The sequence below is a fragment of the Sinocyclocheilus rhinocerous genome, unplaced genomic scaffold (genome assembly GCF_001515625.1).
Source record: "Sinocyclocheilus rhinocerous isolate Xijiao unplaced genomic scaffold, SAMN03320098_v1.1 scaffold2818, whole genome shotgun sequence".
Classification (NCBI taxonomy): domain Eukaryota; kingdom Metazoa; phylum Chordata; class Actinopteri; order Cypriniformes; family Cyprinidae; genus Sinocyclocheilus; species Sinocyclocheilus rhinocerous.
The window spans coordinates 92,632-107,486 of NW_015640329.1; the positions used below are offsets into that span (position 1 = coordinate 92,632).

At 36.8% G+C, this 14,855-nt stretch overlaps 1 protein-coding gene across 1 annotated transcript in view; it reads right to left on the bottom strand.

Annotated features, from left to right (window-relative positions):
* opn4xa (opsin 4xa) overlaps positions 1 to 14,855 on the bottom strand; it is a 20,914-nt gene that overhangs the window by 2,709 nt on the left and 3,350 nt on the right. Inside the window, 8 exon segments of the mRNA XM_016568637.1 lie at positions 462 to 636; positions 720 to 827; positions 3,881 to 4,042; positions 4,873 to 5,044; positions 5,131 to 5,334; positions 5,418 to 5,531; positions 5,534 to 5,550; positions 13,708 to 13,855. Coding sequence (XP_016424123.1) covers positions 462 to 636; positions 720 to 827; positions 3,881 to 4,042; positions 4,873 to 5,044; positions 5,131 to 5,334; positions 5,418 to 5,531; positions 5,534 to 5,550; positions 13,708 to 13,853 — 1,098 coding nt within the window. The 5' untranslated portion in view covers positions 13,854 to 13,855.

The following is a 14,855-nucleotide window of genomic DNA, read 5'->3' on the forward strand; positions in this document are numbered from 1 at the left end:
TATATATATATATATATATATTTAAATAACAATAATAACAATAGTAATAATAACAATTATATTGAATTTTTCAATTTAATGTATGATAAAAATTCTAAAACTATTCCAGGAGAAACCTTTTTAGAAATGTCCATTAATGTATTTTCTGAATAAAAATATTGTCTAATATAATTTCTATTAAAATATGTTTTGCACTAAAGAAATTCTTACATGAATCACAAACCGGTTTCTCTTCCCATTTCAATAAATATGAAAGAGTGAGTTTTGAGTGACATCTCATATATACGACCTGGTCATATCTGTTTTCCAAATAATAACAATAATTAACTCCTTGATTTAGTACTGGGTTCGCATTATAAATACAAAGGGTCACATTCATAATATCGTGCAATTGGTAATCTGAATAATGTGGTCATGCAAGACATTTCCATTATTCAGTCTCCTTTTAGTAAAATACTAACCGTGTCTGTGGTGGACACAGAGGAGACTCGCTGGAACTTGACCTTTGACCCTGATGAGTGTCGGCTGAGCATGGGCTCCTTGAAGGAAGACTCGCTGTTGGACACCGAGATGCAGTCTTTACGGGACGACTGGGAAAGAAAATGCAGACACGACACCTTCTCAGCCAGCGTGTCTCTGTGAATCAGTCAGAAATACACACTGCGTCATACATTGTCTCAGTATTGTGTGGCTGCTAAGGCATTTGCACTCGAACGGACCTGTATTTGGAGCGTATGATGGCGTAGATGAAGGGATTGTAGATGGCTGATGCTTTGGCAATCACTGCAGGAACTGCCTTGGAGTACGGCGTGAGAACGTGGCTGTACCTGGAACATAAAAACAATAACTAAAGCACATCTTGCAGCGTACAAAGTCATGCTGGTCTTTTCTTCAAGCATTATTTGCAAGGAAATGTTGCCTGAACGTTTGCAGTCCTTGTGAGCATTACTGACATCTGATGCAAAACATGATTGCCTTGTTTAGGATTTTTGTCTTGTTTTTTCAGTCCAAATATCTCAATATTCTTAAATCAAGATTCATTTACCTGAGAAGCAAAATAACTTGAAATATAAAGTCTTGCTTTCTGAGAAATTGTATCAAAATTAAGCAAGTTTATGCTTAAAACAAGAAAAAACAGCTTTCAGAAAAAATAAAAATAATCTTACTTTCCCTTTGAATTAGGATTATTTTTCTGACCCCAGTGACAGTTCCTCTTCAGGAACTCGAGCTGCGTCGGAAACGCTAGGGTAACGCCTTCTGTGACCACGCTCTGAATAACATGTGAAATCAGTCCAATAGCTGAGCGGGACGTCACGGGCGGGTGACGTCATGACCAGGAAGCTATAAAAGCACGTGCGGCGGAGCCAGCGTCAGCTTTCTGTCATTCAGCGAAGCGCTCTGTGTGTGTCAGTCATATTTATTGTTGTCTGTCAATTGTGAAAGTCTATAAGCTCCAGCTATGTCTAAGCTCATGCAAAGACAAAGCATTTCAAGGGCGAGAGCAAGCCACGTTGTAGGTTGTGTGTTCCTCCCTGCCCACGTTATATCACGAGTGGGGATACACACAGCCTGTGCGTTAGTGATGCGCGGATGAGCTAAAACGTCACCCGAATCCGCAGCTTCAAATAAATTATCTGCCATACTTCCGGCATCCCTGCCAGCGCTTGCCTCATTCCTGAAGCTGACGCTGGCTCCGCCGCACGTGCTTTTATAGCTTCCTGGTCATGACGTCACCCGCCCGTGACGTCCCGCTCAGCTATTGGACTGATTTCACATGTTATTCAGAGCGTGGTCAGAGAAGGCGTTCCCCTAGCGTTTCCGACGCAGCGTCTCGTTCCCTCGAGGAACTAGGGTTACATACATAACCTGAGACGATTTGTTTCTTGTTTTAAGCATAAACTTTTTTTCTTGATTTTTGCATGTTTAAATACACTACAAAATGATTGTCTTATTTAGTATTTTTGTCTTGTTTTCCAGTACAAATATCTCAAGAAAATTAAGCTACATTTACTTGAGAAGCAAAATGACTTAAGATAGAAAATCTTTTAAATAAATAAATAAATGAATGAAAATTAAGTGAGTTTATGCTTAAAACAAGAAAAAAATATTTGTCAAAAAGCATGTACTTTTTTTCAGAAAACACTTAATATCTTGAGAAAGTTTGCTTTAATGTATGCTTTAATGTAATTGATTTTAGAATGTGTGGATACACTGCAAAAAAATATTTTCATAATTAGTATTTTTGTCTTTTTCCATTGCAAATATATATAAAAAATATCAAGATGCATTTACTTGAAAAGCAAAATGACATAAATCTTAAAAAAAAAAAAAAAAATCTAAATGAAGTGAGCTTAAAACAAGAAAATATCTGTCAATAGGGTAAGACAAACAGACTTAATTCAAAGAGAAAACAAGATGTTTTTTTCTTGTTTAAAGCATGAATTCACTTAAATTTTGATACAGTTTCTCAGAAAATGACTTAGTATCTCAAGTCGTTTTGCTTCTCAAGTACATCTGATTTAAGAATATTTAGATATTTGTACTGGAAAACCAGACAAAAATACTAAATAAGAAAATAATTTTTTTTGTAGTGTATTTGTACCAAGACAATGTTTTTGTAGTGTAGACTGACTAAAGCTGAGGAGTGTTAGTGAGCGGTCAGGAGAAGCCGGTGACCCCTGCAGTGGCTGTTTACATGACATGGAAGTGACCTCGAGGTGTTGTCAGCTGAGCGGAAAGAATCGCATGTCTGATTATAACTATCCTCCAGCAGACTGAACTCTAACGCTAACGCCGTCCACATCGCCTCAGTGAACCCAGCAGCCTTTTGCTGTGGACAGTACTTCTATAAAAGGACGTCTCTTTACCCTGGAATTCTGGGAAAGCTTCAGATCTTCTGCATGGTTTGACTCCCTTTGATAGATTAAATGAATCTGAACATTTCTTTGAGAGATTAGATGATCTACGTGAAACCGGCCATCACAGTTTAGGACCAAACTGCTAAATACAAACGTTTGTCTGTGTGTTTAATCCAAATGTGGGAATGCAATAGAGTCCGGTAGAGGAGTGATGCATTTTTGAAGAGCATTTTAGCACTTACATCAGTAATTCCCCCTTGTGACTTTTTGTAAAGCTTTTACTTGTCTTGAAAAAGGCGGTTGCTAACAAGTGGCTACTACAGAGGTAAACACGGGAACAGATTCGGAGAAATGCAGCATTGCATCAGTGTCTCAGCAATGGATGCTCTGCAGTGAATGGGTGCCGTCAGAATGAGAGCTGATAAAAACATCACAATAATCCACAAGCAATCCTCAGCACTCCAGTCCATCAGTTAACATCTGGAGAAGACAAAAGCTGAAACAAATGCATCATTAAGACGTTTTTAACTAAAATGCGAGTCTATAATCCATAATAACGCTTTCTCCAGTGAAAAAGTGCATCTGCTGTTGTCTCTCACATCAAAATCCAGCCACATATTTGTTTAGAGCTGTTTAAACGGTGCTTGATCTGTGCAGATTTCTCTCCTGATTCAGACCAGAACACTTTTTCACTGGAGGAAGCGTTATTATGGACTCGTATTTTAGTTAAAAATGTCTTAATGCTGGATGTGTTTCAGCTTTTGTCTTCTCCAGATGTTAACTGATGGACTGGAGTGCTGTGGATTACTTGTGGATTATTGTGATGTTTTTATCAGCTCTCATTCTGACGGCACCCATTCACTGCAGAGCATCAGTGAAGCAGTGCTACATTTCTCCAAATCTGTCAAAATAATAACTACAGATCTGCCTTTAGTTCTATGTACTATGCACTGGAAAACAACTAACCAACAGTCAAACCAATGACACAATAATCATTTCGAGCAGATGATGCTGATAGTTACCCTGCCCAGGCGATGAGAGTGACGCAGGCGTAAGGAGACCAGGACAGCACGAACACAATGATGACCACAAACGCTATCTTCGCCAGCTTCCACTCTGTCTTTATGGACTGCTGCTGGATGAGCGTCGTCTTCCTCACATGACTGCCCAGCTTCTCCAGATCTCTGAACACACGGGAAGATGGATGATGGGACGTTTTTCCATCCTGCCATGACCTGTCCTGATTGTTTATCATGGTGATCCCAATAGGCAAGAGTATGTGAGTGTGTGCATTAAAGAAAACTCTATTCTGTTTTCTAAAACGATCATTTAGGTCAGACTGAATATTTACAACAGGTATTTTATAACACATCAATACTTTACTATATACTGAATATAATGCTGAAAATAATACCAAATAATGTTATATGGATAAATATAGTTATGATAAAAAGAAAACAAGTCGAAAGAATAGAAAAAGAGAACGCTAGTATATCATATAATAATTATAACTTGAAATAAAATTAACATTAACTAATAAAATAAAGCTCATTTTATTTCAGCTAGATGCTGAAGCAAAATGTCTCATTTTCATTGACGTTAAAGACCTAAAATAATTAAACTAAATAAACTGAACCTAAAACTTACTAAAAATAAAAACTATACAGACATATTAAAAAATAAATACATAAAATGACAAAAACACACAAGTGTACTAAAACTTTAACTAAATTTAAAATGAAAACAGAAAATATCAAATTAAAATCTAATTCAAAATATTAACAAAAACTAAAATAGTATATTAATGATATAGGCTACAACTACTGTCGTAGCTGCAATTTTCCAACAATTATATGGCAACAAAAACTAGTCAGAATGTAACATGCATGTAAAAAGTTTAATATTTTAAGCCATTTATCAAATGTTAAATATGGTCTGAAAAATCTATAAATAAGTCTAGAAAAGTTTGATATTTTGAAATGGAAAGCATGTGGAAACCTGGTTCATACTGTACCTGCTTGCGTTCCGAATGGCGAGGAACATGAAGAAGTAGCAGTAAGAGATGATTCCAAGAGGGATGAAGAACACAAAGCAGCAGAGCATCAAGGTGTAGCTCTTGTTCGCCGGCGTGGACGTCACATAGTCCCACGTGCAGGACGTCATGAGGCCTTCTGGGATGTAGGAACCTGTCCAAGAAAAACAGAGTCAAGAAACTAAACAAAAAAACAAAACTGTTGTCTCATCCAAAGGCAAAAAAAGACATTACACTCACTCCATCCCATAAGAGGCGCCAGACTCCAGCACAGAGAGTAGATCCAGACCAGGAGGATGATAATGAGCGTGCGCCGTCCGGACGTCCAGCGGATGGCCTGCAGGGGCTTGGTGATCACGATGTAGCGGTCGATGGAAATGGCCAGAAGGTTGATCATGGATGTGATTCCGAACAGAGCGCCACAGAAGGCGTACATCTTACAACCTGCGTGGAGAAGCAGATGTGTGATGTGGAAACAGATCGCAGCTGAGTAAGCGTCTGGATGGGGAGAATGGGAAATTAGCTACCCATTTCACCGAAAACCCATTCCTTGTACATGCAGTTGACGAAGAAGATGGGCGACTGAGTGATGGCCATGAGGAAGTCACTCACTGCCAGATTCATGATGAAGTAGTTTGGAGCGTCCGTAGCTTCTTATTACTGAAACACAAAATATACCTTTTTACAATCAGCTTCAGTCTCAGTTTCAAAATGTCACAGTAAAAGTGAAGTACGGCGTTTCCTCAATACATTAGCTAAACTGATCGACTTTGACTAACTAATCACACTGAGAAAAAAAAATGGTGCTGAAACCATTTTCACTCAGAAATTGCTGGTAAATTTCACAAATACTTATAAAGAATCTGCAAGTTACACATCGAATTGAAGTAGAAAAACTGAAATGTACTCCAACAATCTTTGTTTTATTTGCAAATTTGAAAAAAATGTTTTTTATAGTGCATGCTTCACCTCACACCCATTTAAACTTTTAATGCACACATTTTTGCCCGGATATGAAATACTGTACAATGATTTGCACTTTTATATCACCACACCGTGCAGTTCTTCAGCAGTTTTAAAGATTATTTAATATACAGCAACTTTAGTGATCAGTGGAAACGTATCTCTATATAAATGCAATAATATGTAAAGATTCATATGAGGAGTGCATTTCTGCATGATGCATTATCAAAATTGAAATGGAAGAGTTTAATGAATCCTTAGACAAAATATTTAAAAATATATATTTTATTCAGAGGCCCAAACTGAGCAAAAGCATGCAATTTTTGCAATATGCAATTTATTTTGCAATTTGGTGCAGATGCTGATATTTATATGATGAACTTCTGCTGCTTGTCATGTAAATCAATGAGATTTTTATAACAGTAGAGCAGATACTGACATTAAATGATCTAAATATCAGTCGTGGCTCTATATCTCCAGTAATCTGTCTCAGTAAGATGAGATTGAAATGCTCCAAACATATAATGCAGTGATTGAGAGCTGAAGAAATAAAGGCTCCTCAGAAGATGTGAGATGTTCTGGAGGCTTGTGAAGATCATTCCTCCGCTGAGGAACAGTGAAAGTAAAGCTTCTGGAAACAAATGCTCCTCAAAAGATCCTGAGGATCAGATTTGAGACTCTAAAACATGATTGATGGAGAATCAAGTAAAGCTGAGCTGCTTCAGTCCAGTAAGTGTTCATCTGGAGATATTACTGCAGTTATTCTGATCTTTACTTGATAAAATCAGTCAAGATTTGACACGAGAAGCTCCAGCTGAAGCTGAACGTTTGTACAACTAAAAGAGCTTTTACTTGATAAAGTAGCGTGCTAGAAACTTCTACACGCTTTGATGTGTTAAATAGGTTTATTGCGTCTGAGGTGATTCATCACACAACAATCATTGTGATTGCACATCATCTCATTAATCCTACATTCACAGTTCACACAATTTCCTCTGATTGAAAGTCGCCCGGCATCACCTGCTAAAACTCTCATCCCCGTGCATGTCACGGGTGCACACACACGAGGGACGAGGAGACGCTGGAGAATACTTTACACAAGACTTTATTCGTAGGAAGGAACCAAGGGAGACGAACACAGGAAGACGTTCACACGAAGACCTTCACAGGAAGACGTACACACGAAGACCTTCAACATCGGACAGAGAACTAGGGACTGGGAACACTTTATATACACACACACAGGAGGAGGGGATGACGAGACACACCTGGGAGCCATGACACATCAAGGGAAACACCTGGGAAGAAATCAACTTCATTAATCAGGGGAGGAACAGGAAACAAACCAAATAAGGGCATGGGAAGGCACATGGGGAGCAGGACACACACGAAACATGGAACAGAGTCTGACAGTGCATCAGGCATTAGAGCCTGCAGGAGACATCAGCTCTTCACAGGAACAACACAAGCTTTCCTAGAAAGCTCTCAGCTGACAGACGACCTCCAGCGAGAGGCTGCAGCTCGCTTCACGAGGACGAGTTTGAGTGATTCTCAGTCAGGGAGAAAATCCACACATACAGTACGATGAGAGTCTGTTAATGCTGCTGTTGACGTCTGAATAACAGCAGTCATGTTTAGTTATTAGGTAACACTGGACATAATCTGGGACAGAGATGGACTGTGCCTTTGTGTTACATATATTGGACGGTGTTAAAGGAATAATTCCGACAAAAATGAAAATTTGATGAGTTTGTTTCTTCGTCAGATTTGGAGAAATGTAGCATTGCATCACTGTCTCAGCAATGGATGCTCTGCAGTGAATGGGTGCCGTCAGAATGAGATCTGATAAAAACATCCCAATAATCCACAAGTTATCCACAGCACTCCAGTCCATCAGTTAACAACAAACTCATCCTAATCTTGTACGGCATGAGGGTGAGCACATTTTCAGCAAATGTTCATTTCTAGGTGAACTATTGCTTTAACATGCACATGCATGAAGTGAGATACACTGAACATAAAAAATACATTATCCTTATTAAACGTCTTGATAAGACAAAACTCCATCCGGACAGCCATATCCCTCACAATCTTCAAGAAACAATTGAAAACTCATCTCTCATCTAACTGCATCCTCCAAAAAAAAAAATCTATGCCTTCACTTTTTCTTTTCTATTATTATCCTTTATCCCCTTTTACTATTTTGAACGAAGACTGAAACCTTGTATGACGGGCACTTCTCGTATTTATTGCCATCTTATGATGTTTGTGTGCATTTGTGAATAGAAAGCCTCCACAACAGTTAGCAGTAGATTGAAGCGCTCGTCTGAGCACTCAGCATGATTTTAAAAGCAACACATTTCAGTGCCAGATCGCCTCTTATTTAACACAAACGAAAGAAATGAATACTCTGCTAGTCAACTAAGATGTTTCATTTGTAATAGATATATCTATACTGCGAGATGTTTCAAAAACATTTGAGATCCAACTCGCATTAACAGGGGAATAGCTGATCTGTCTGCTTACACAGCGGGCGCAAATGCACATATCAGATTTATTTCCACATATGAGGCCTGAAACCGATCTGAGAATATCGGAATCCATCTGCTTTTTTCCTGCTTACACGCATATCGGATCTGTTCCACATGGGAGGAAAAAATCGGAATTGGGTCACTTGAACCATAATGCGACCTAAATGTAAAAGTTGACAAGTGACTCTATTTGCTTTCTTAACACATATTGTTAATGCAATATCTAACATAAGCATAGAATGAGCAATATTTTTAAAGTCTTTGTTAATATTGGTTAATGCTAGTTATTGCTTGTTTGTTCATGCAAGTTCACAGTGCATTAACTAATGTTAACAGAACTGACTTTTAATTTTAAAACATATTAGTAAATATTGAAATAAACATTAACTAATATTAATAAAGACTGTGGAAGTATTGTTCGTTATTAGTTCATGTTTATCATTTAGTTAATAAATGAAACCTTAATGTAATTTAAACCATGTGAAAATAAGCTTTTCTTTTAAGCCAAAATATCAAAAGAATAATAAAAGTCAAATATCAAAATATTTGAAAAGAAAGAAAGAAAGACATACCAGGTTGGAACGCCATAAGGATGAGTAAATGAGCTTTTATATTTATATGCAGTACTCAAGATTGTCTCTCAGAGTCAGATCTTTAGCACTCATAAGTGTGTGTTTTGTCTGTAGAGATGTGATCTATAAGAAGATGTCATGGGACTGAGGAGAGCGGTGCTCTTTGAGAACGAGAGCTGAATAAATGCAAAAACTGTGTCAGCGGCCCTAGAGGATTTAGACTGAATGCATTGCGTGGAGCTTCAGAGAGAGTCACACTCACTGACACGACTTCATGACTGCCGTCCCTAAATACTGAAAACACACTACAAGCCCTGCCGCTCTCAGTGTATCCACAATATAGCCAATGTTCTTTCTGACAGCAAATCATAGTCTTTAGATTAAAATGCCACTTAGACATATTTTACTCATCTGAATTGTTTTAGACTAGTTTTAGTTGACTGAATACCAAGATTTTAAAACCTAACAGGTTTAGTTCAATTGTGAGGCATCAATTAAGCATTTCTCTAAAATTACCAAATTCATTATATACTCCTGGAGAATATATTATTAACTTGTTAATATGACTAATTTTAAGGTTTGAACGTGCAATACAGACACAGATTTAATCTTTTTTTAATGAATATTGAAATATGAAATTATATTAAAAAAAAAGAAAAAGAAATGATACTCTAAATATGTAACTAAAATGCCAGTAGGTGGCAGCAGGTCACTGTCTTAATGAGTGAGTCATTGAATAATTCACTCAACCACTTCGTTCAAAGAGCTGATTCATTCAGAATCAAAGCCAGTCTTTATGAATGAGTCACTGAATCATTGACTCATGATTCTAGCAAACAGCTGATTCATTCAGAATCAAAGCCAGTCTTTATGAATGAGTCACTGAATCATTGACTCATGATTCTAGCAAACAGCTGATTCATTCAGAATCAAAGCCAGTCTTTATGAATGAGTCACTGAATCATTGACTCATGATTCTAGCAAACAGCTGATTCATTCAGAATCAAAGCCAGTCTTTATGAATGAGTCACTGAATCATTGACTCATGATTCTAGCAAACAGCTGATTCATTCAGAATCAAAGCCAGTCTTTATGAATGAGTCACTGAATCATTGACTCATGATTCTAGCAAACAGCTGATTCATTCAGAATCAAAGCCAGTCTTTATGAATGAGTCACTGAATCATTGACTCATGATTCTAGCAAACAGCTGATTCATTCAGAATCAAAGCCAGTCTTTATGAATGAGTCACTGAATCATTGACTCATGATTCTAGCAAACAGCTGATTCATTCAGAATCAAAGCCAGTCTTTATGAATGAGTCACTGAATCATTGACTCATGATTCTAGCAAACAGCTGATTCATTCAGAATCAAAGCCAGTCTTTATGAATGAGTCACTGAATCATTGACTCATGATTCTAGCAAACAGCTGATTCATTCAGAATCAAAGCCAGTCTTTATGAATGAGTCACTGAATCATTGACTCATGATTCTAGCAAACAGCTGATTCATTCAGAATCAAAGCCAGTCTTTATGAATGAGTCACTGAATCATTGACTCATGATTCTAGCAAACAGCTGATTCATTCAGAATCAAAGCCAGTCTTTATGAATGAGTCACTGAATCATTGACTCATGATTCTAGCAAACAGCTGATTCATTCAGAATCAAAGCCAGTCTTTATGAATGAGTCACTGAATCATTGACTCATGATTCTAGCAAACAGCTGATTCATTCAGAATCAAAGCCAGTCTTTATGAATGAGTCACTGAATCATTGACTCATGATTCTAGCAAACAGCTGATTCATTCAGAATCAAAGCCAGTCTTTATGAATGAGTCACTGAATCATTGACTCATGATTCTAGCAAACAGCTGATTCATTCAGAATCAAAGCCAGTCTTTATGAATGAGTCACTGAATCATTGACTCATGATTCTAGCAAACAGCTGATTCATTCAGAATCAAAGCCAGTCTTTATGAATGAGTCACTGAATCATTGACTCATGATTCTAGCAAACAGCTGATTCATTCAGAATCAAAGCCAGTCTTTATGAATGAGTCACTGAATCATTGACTCATGATTCTAGCAAACAGCTGATTCATTCAGAATCAAAGCCAGTCTTTATGAATGAGTCACTGAATCATTGACTCATGATTCTAGCAAACAGCTGATTCATTCAGAATCAAAGCCAGTCTTTATGAATGAGTCACTGAATCATTGACTCATGATTCTAGCAAACAGCTGATTCATTCAGAATCAAAGCCAGTCTTTATGAATGAGTCACTGAATCATTGACTCATGATTCTAGCAAACAGCTGATTCATTCAGAATCAAAGCCAGTCTTTATGAATGAGTCACTGAATCATTGACTCATGATTCTAGCAAACAGCTGATTCATTCAGAATCAAAGCCAGTCTTTATGAATGAGTCACTGAATCATTGACTCATGATTCTAGCAAACAGCTGATTCATTCAGAATCAAAGCCAGTCTTTATGAATGAGTCACTGAATCATTGACTCATGATTCTAGCAAACAGCTGATTCATTCAGAATCAAAGCCAGTCTTTATGAATGAGTCACTGAATCATTGACTCATGATTCTAGCAAACAGCTGATTCATTCAGAATCAAAGCCAGTCTTTATGAATGAGTCACTGAATCATTGACTCATGATTCTAGCAAACAGCTGATTCATTCAGAATCAAAGCCAGTCTTTATGAATGAGTCACTGAATCATTGACTCATGATTCTAGCAAACAGCTGATTCATTCAGAATCAAAGCCAGTCTTTATGAATGAGTCACTGAATCATTGACTCATGATTCTAGCAAACAGCTGATTCATTCAGAATCAAAGCCAGTCTTTATGAATGAGTCACTGAATCATTGACTCATGATTCTAGCAAACAGCTGATTCATTCAGAATCAAAGCCAGTCTTTATGAATGAGTCACTGAATCATTGACTCATGATTCTAGCAAACAGCTGATTCATTCAGAATCAAAGCCAGTCTTTATGAATGAGTCACTGAATCATTAGGTGCGTTCGACTTCATGCAGCACTGCGCAGATCGATCGCAATCTGATTTGAAGCAGTGCATGCCGGTTAGTAATTTTGTCCGACTTCAGCCGGCGCAGTTTCTCCAGAGCGGCTGATGACTCATGATTCATTCAAACAGCTGATTCATTCAGAAATAAAGCAAGTCTTTATGAATGAGCCACTGAATCATTGACTCATGATTCAGTCAAACAGCTGATTCATTCAGAAACAAAGCAAGTGACTGTTTTTATAGATTCATTCAGCAACGAAACACTGCTGTGTGTTGCTCAGAGATGCATAACAGTTTGAAAGTGTGAAACACATTAAAGGGGTCATATGATGCGATTTCAATTTTTCCTTTCTCTTTGGAGTGTTACAAGCTCTTGGTGTAACACTATTTCAATGTTGTAAAAAAAATATATTGACAAAATCAACAGCCCTAGTTTTTTAGTTAATGTTGTTTTTGTTTGTGAAAAAAATGTAGTTGATAAAAACTATGACGACAATTAATAATCAATTAAATTAACACTGATTCACACTAGAGTTAAATACAGTGCCACTCCTGTTAAACCTTGATTAATCCCATACCGTTATTTACAGGAATGACATTTCTATAACTGCATTTACATTAAATCTAGTTAAGAATCCAAACCAAACCGTAACTTTATCATATGTTCACTTCCGTATTTAAATATGGTCGTCACCATGAAGTCACAGTGTGTCTGCTGTCATCATCTATTACTGACGGCAAACTGTTCCTCCCAGCAAAGACTAAAATAAACCCGTCAGTATAAAACCATGTCAAGACTGCTAGACTTCAAGTATACAGCAGTACGAGTAATTTAAATAAATGACAAAATCAGCAGTGAGTCAGTCACATGAGCGATGCAGCATGTAAGTTAGTTAAGTTAAGACTAACAAACACTTCACAGCACCAGTTGGCTCAGACCTCAGTGATAGCCAGTATACTGGACTAAGTGTGTTGAAATCAGTTTGAGATCAATGAGATCTTGTGAAAAAAGAATCTCAAAAGTGGCTCAAACTGTGCTCAGATTTGCTAAAATCAGAGATTTCAGTATGAACTCATCAAATTCAGCTGTTATCCACATTATGTTTATATTGGGAAGTTTGTAATAATTAAGATTTATTTTTAATGTTTTAAAATTTGATCAAATATATTCAAAAGTATATATAATGATACAAAAGATTTCCGTTTCAAATAAATGCTGTTATTTTGAACTTTCTATTCATCAAAGAATCCAAAAAAAAAAATGTTTCCACAAAAATACTGTGCAGCACAACTGTTTTCAACATTGATAATAATCAGAAATGTTTCTTGAGCAGCAAATCAGCATATTAGAATGATTTCTGAAGATCATGTGACACTGAAGACTGGAGTAATGATGCTGAAAATACAGCTTTGATCACAGAAATAAATTACAGTTTAACAGATATTCACATAGAAAACTGTTACTTTAAATTGTAATAATATTTCACTATTTTAACTGCTATTACTGTTTTTGTAATCAAATAAATGCAACCTTTGTGAGCAGAAGAAACTGGAATGAAATTAAATATAATTTGAAACTCCATTAAGTTTCAGTTGTTTAATGCTCACCTAGATCTAAAACAGCCGCAGCAGCCTCATAAGGATAAATGTTTAAAGTTGAATATTGACACTCTATGAGAACTTGAGGATGTGAGATCCTACCTGAAGAAGGCATACATGACCAGCATGTTTCCGATCACTCCCACTGCCCCGATGACGGCCACGAAAAACGCCACTATGTAGTGTGCATGATCGGGAACGTCCACTTTCCTGAAGAAGCCGCGGTCCATGTCCACCGGCTGCTCCATACCTGCGTCAGCCACAGAGAAGATGCTCGTTAAAGCTGCATCTGACCTGATTGACCTCTGAACGTTCTGACACGTTCTCCAGGAGAACCTCCTCACAGTCACCTCTCAACACATTTCCAGCAGCTGGCTTTAGTGTTTGGGGTTTGTTCGAGCTCTTATCTGTCGCAGGGCACATGTGATCCGAGAGACTTAAAGGAAATAAGAACATGCTCTGTTTGAGCTCTCGCTCGTCCTGTACTGAAAACCGCCTCCAGCTCCAGAAAGCAATAACACGTGCTGCAAACAGACTTATTTTTAAAATAACTTCAGATGAATATGTTTCATGAGCTTCATACCGTGAATTATGTCTGTCTGGATGAGCTTCAGCAACACTCTCTTCATTTGATCTGTAGTTTCAGCTCATGTCTAATATTAAATGTTATGAATAATATTTAGAGTCTCAGGACATTATAATCTTGAAAACATGGGGTCAGTTTCTGGACTCTAAAAATAGCTTGAACGTGAATGCTGTATTCTGTCTCTATATTTATTTACATTGTATGATCGTAGACACAGATTACATTTATTTTTAACCCCATTTTCCGTGACTTATTTATTTTACTATTACTATTATTATGCAAAACTTGTTTCTTATCCTTATTATTATTATTCCACATGGCAAATAAATAAATAAATCTAGCTAAAATATATATATATATACATATATTTTTGAAATTGAAAATATATTTATTTTCAATCTTCATATACAAGAAAATCCATTACAGAAGCCTACATTTAGGCTAAATGTGTTACACATTAACACGTGTCATAGACAAGAAATAAAGTTTGTCTTCAAATGTCACGCATGTGAATGTATTTTGTTGGATTCAAATATATAGTATATTGTATAGTATATAAAGTATATTTTTAAATGCTTTTTTTATTTTTTAAAAATATATATTTTCAAAAATATATAAAAATGGCCAAAACTTTATTTAAAAGTACATTTGAGTATATATATAT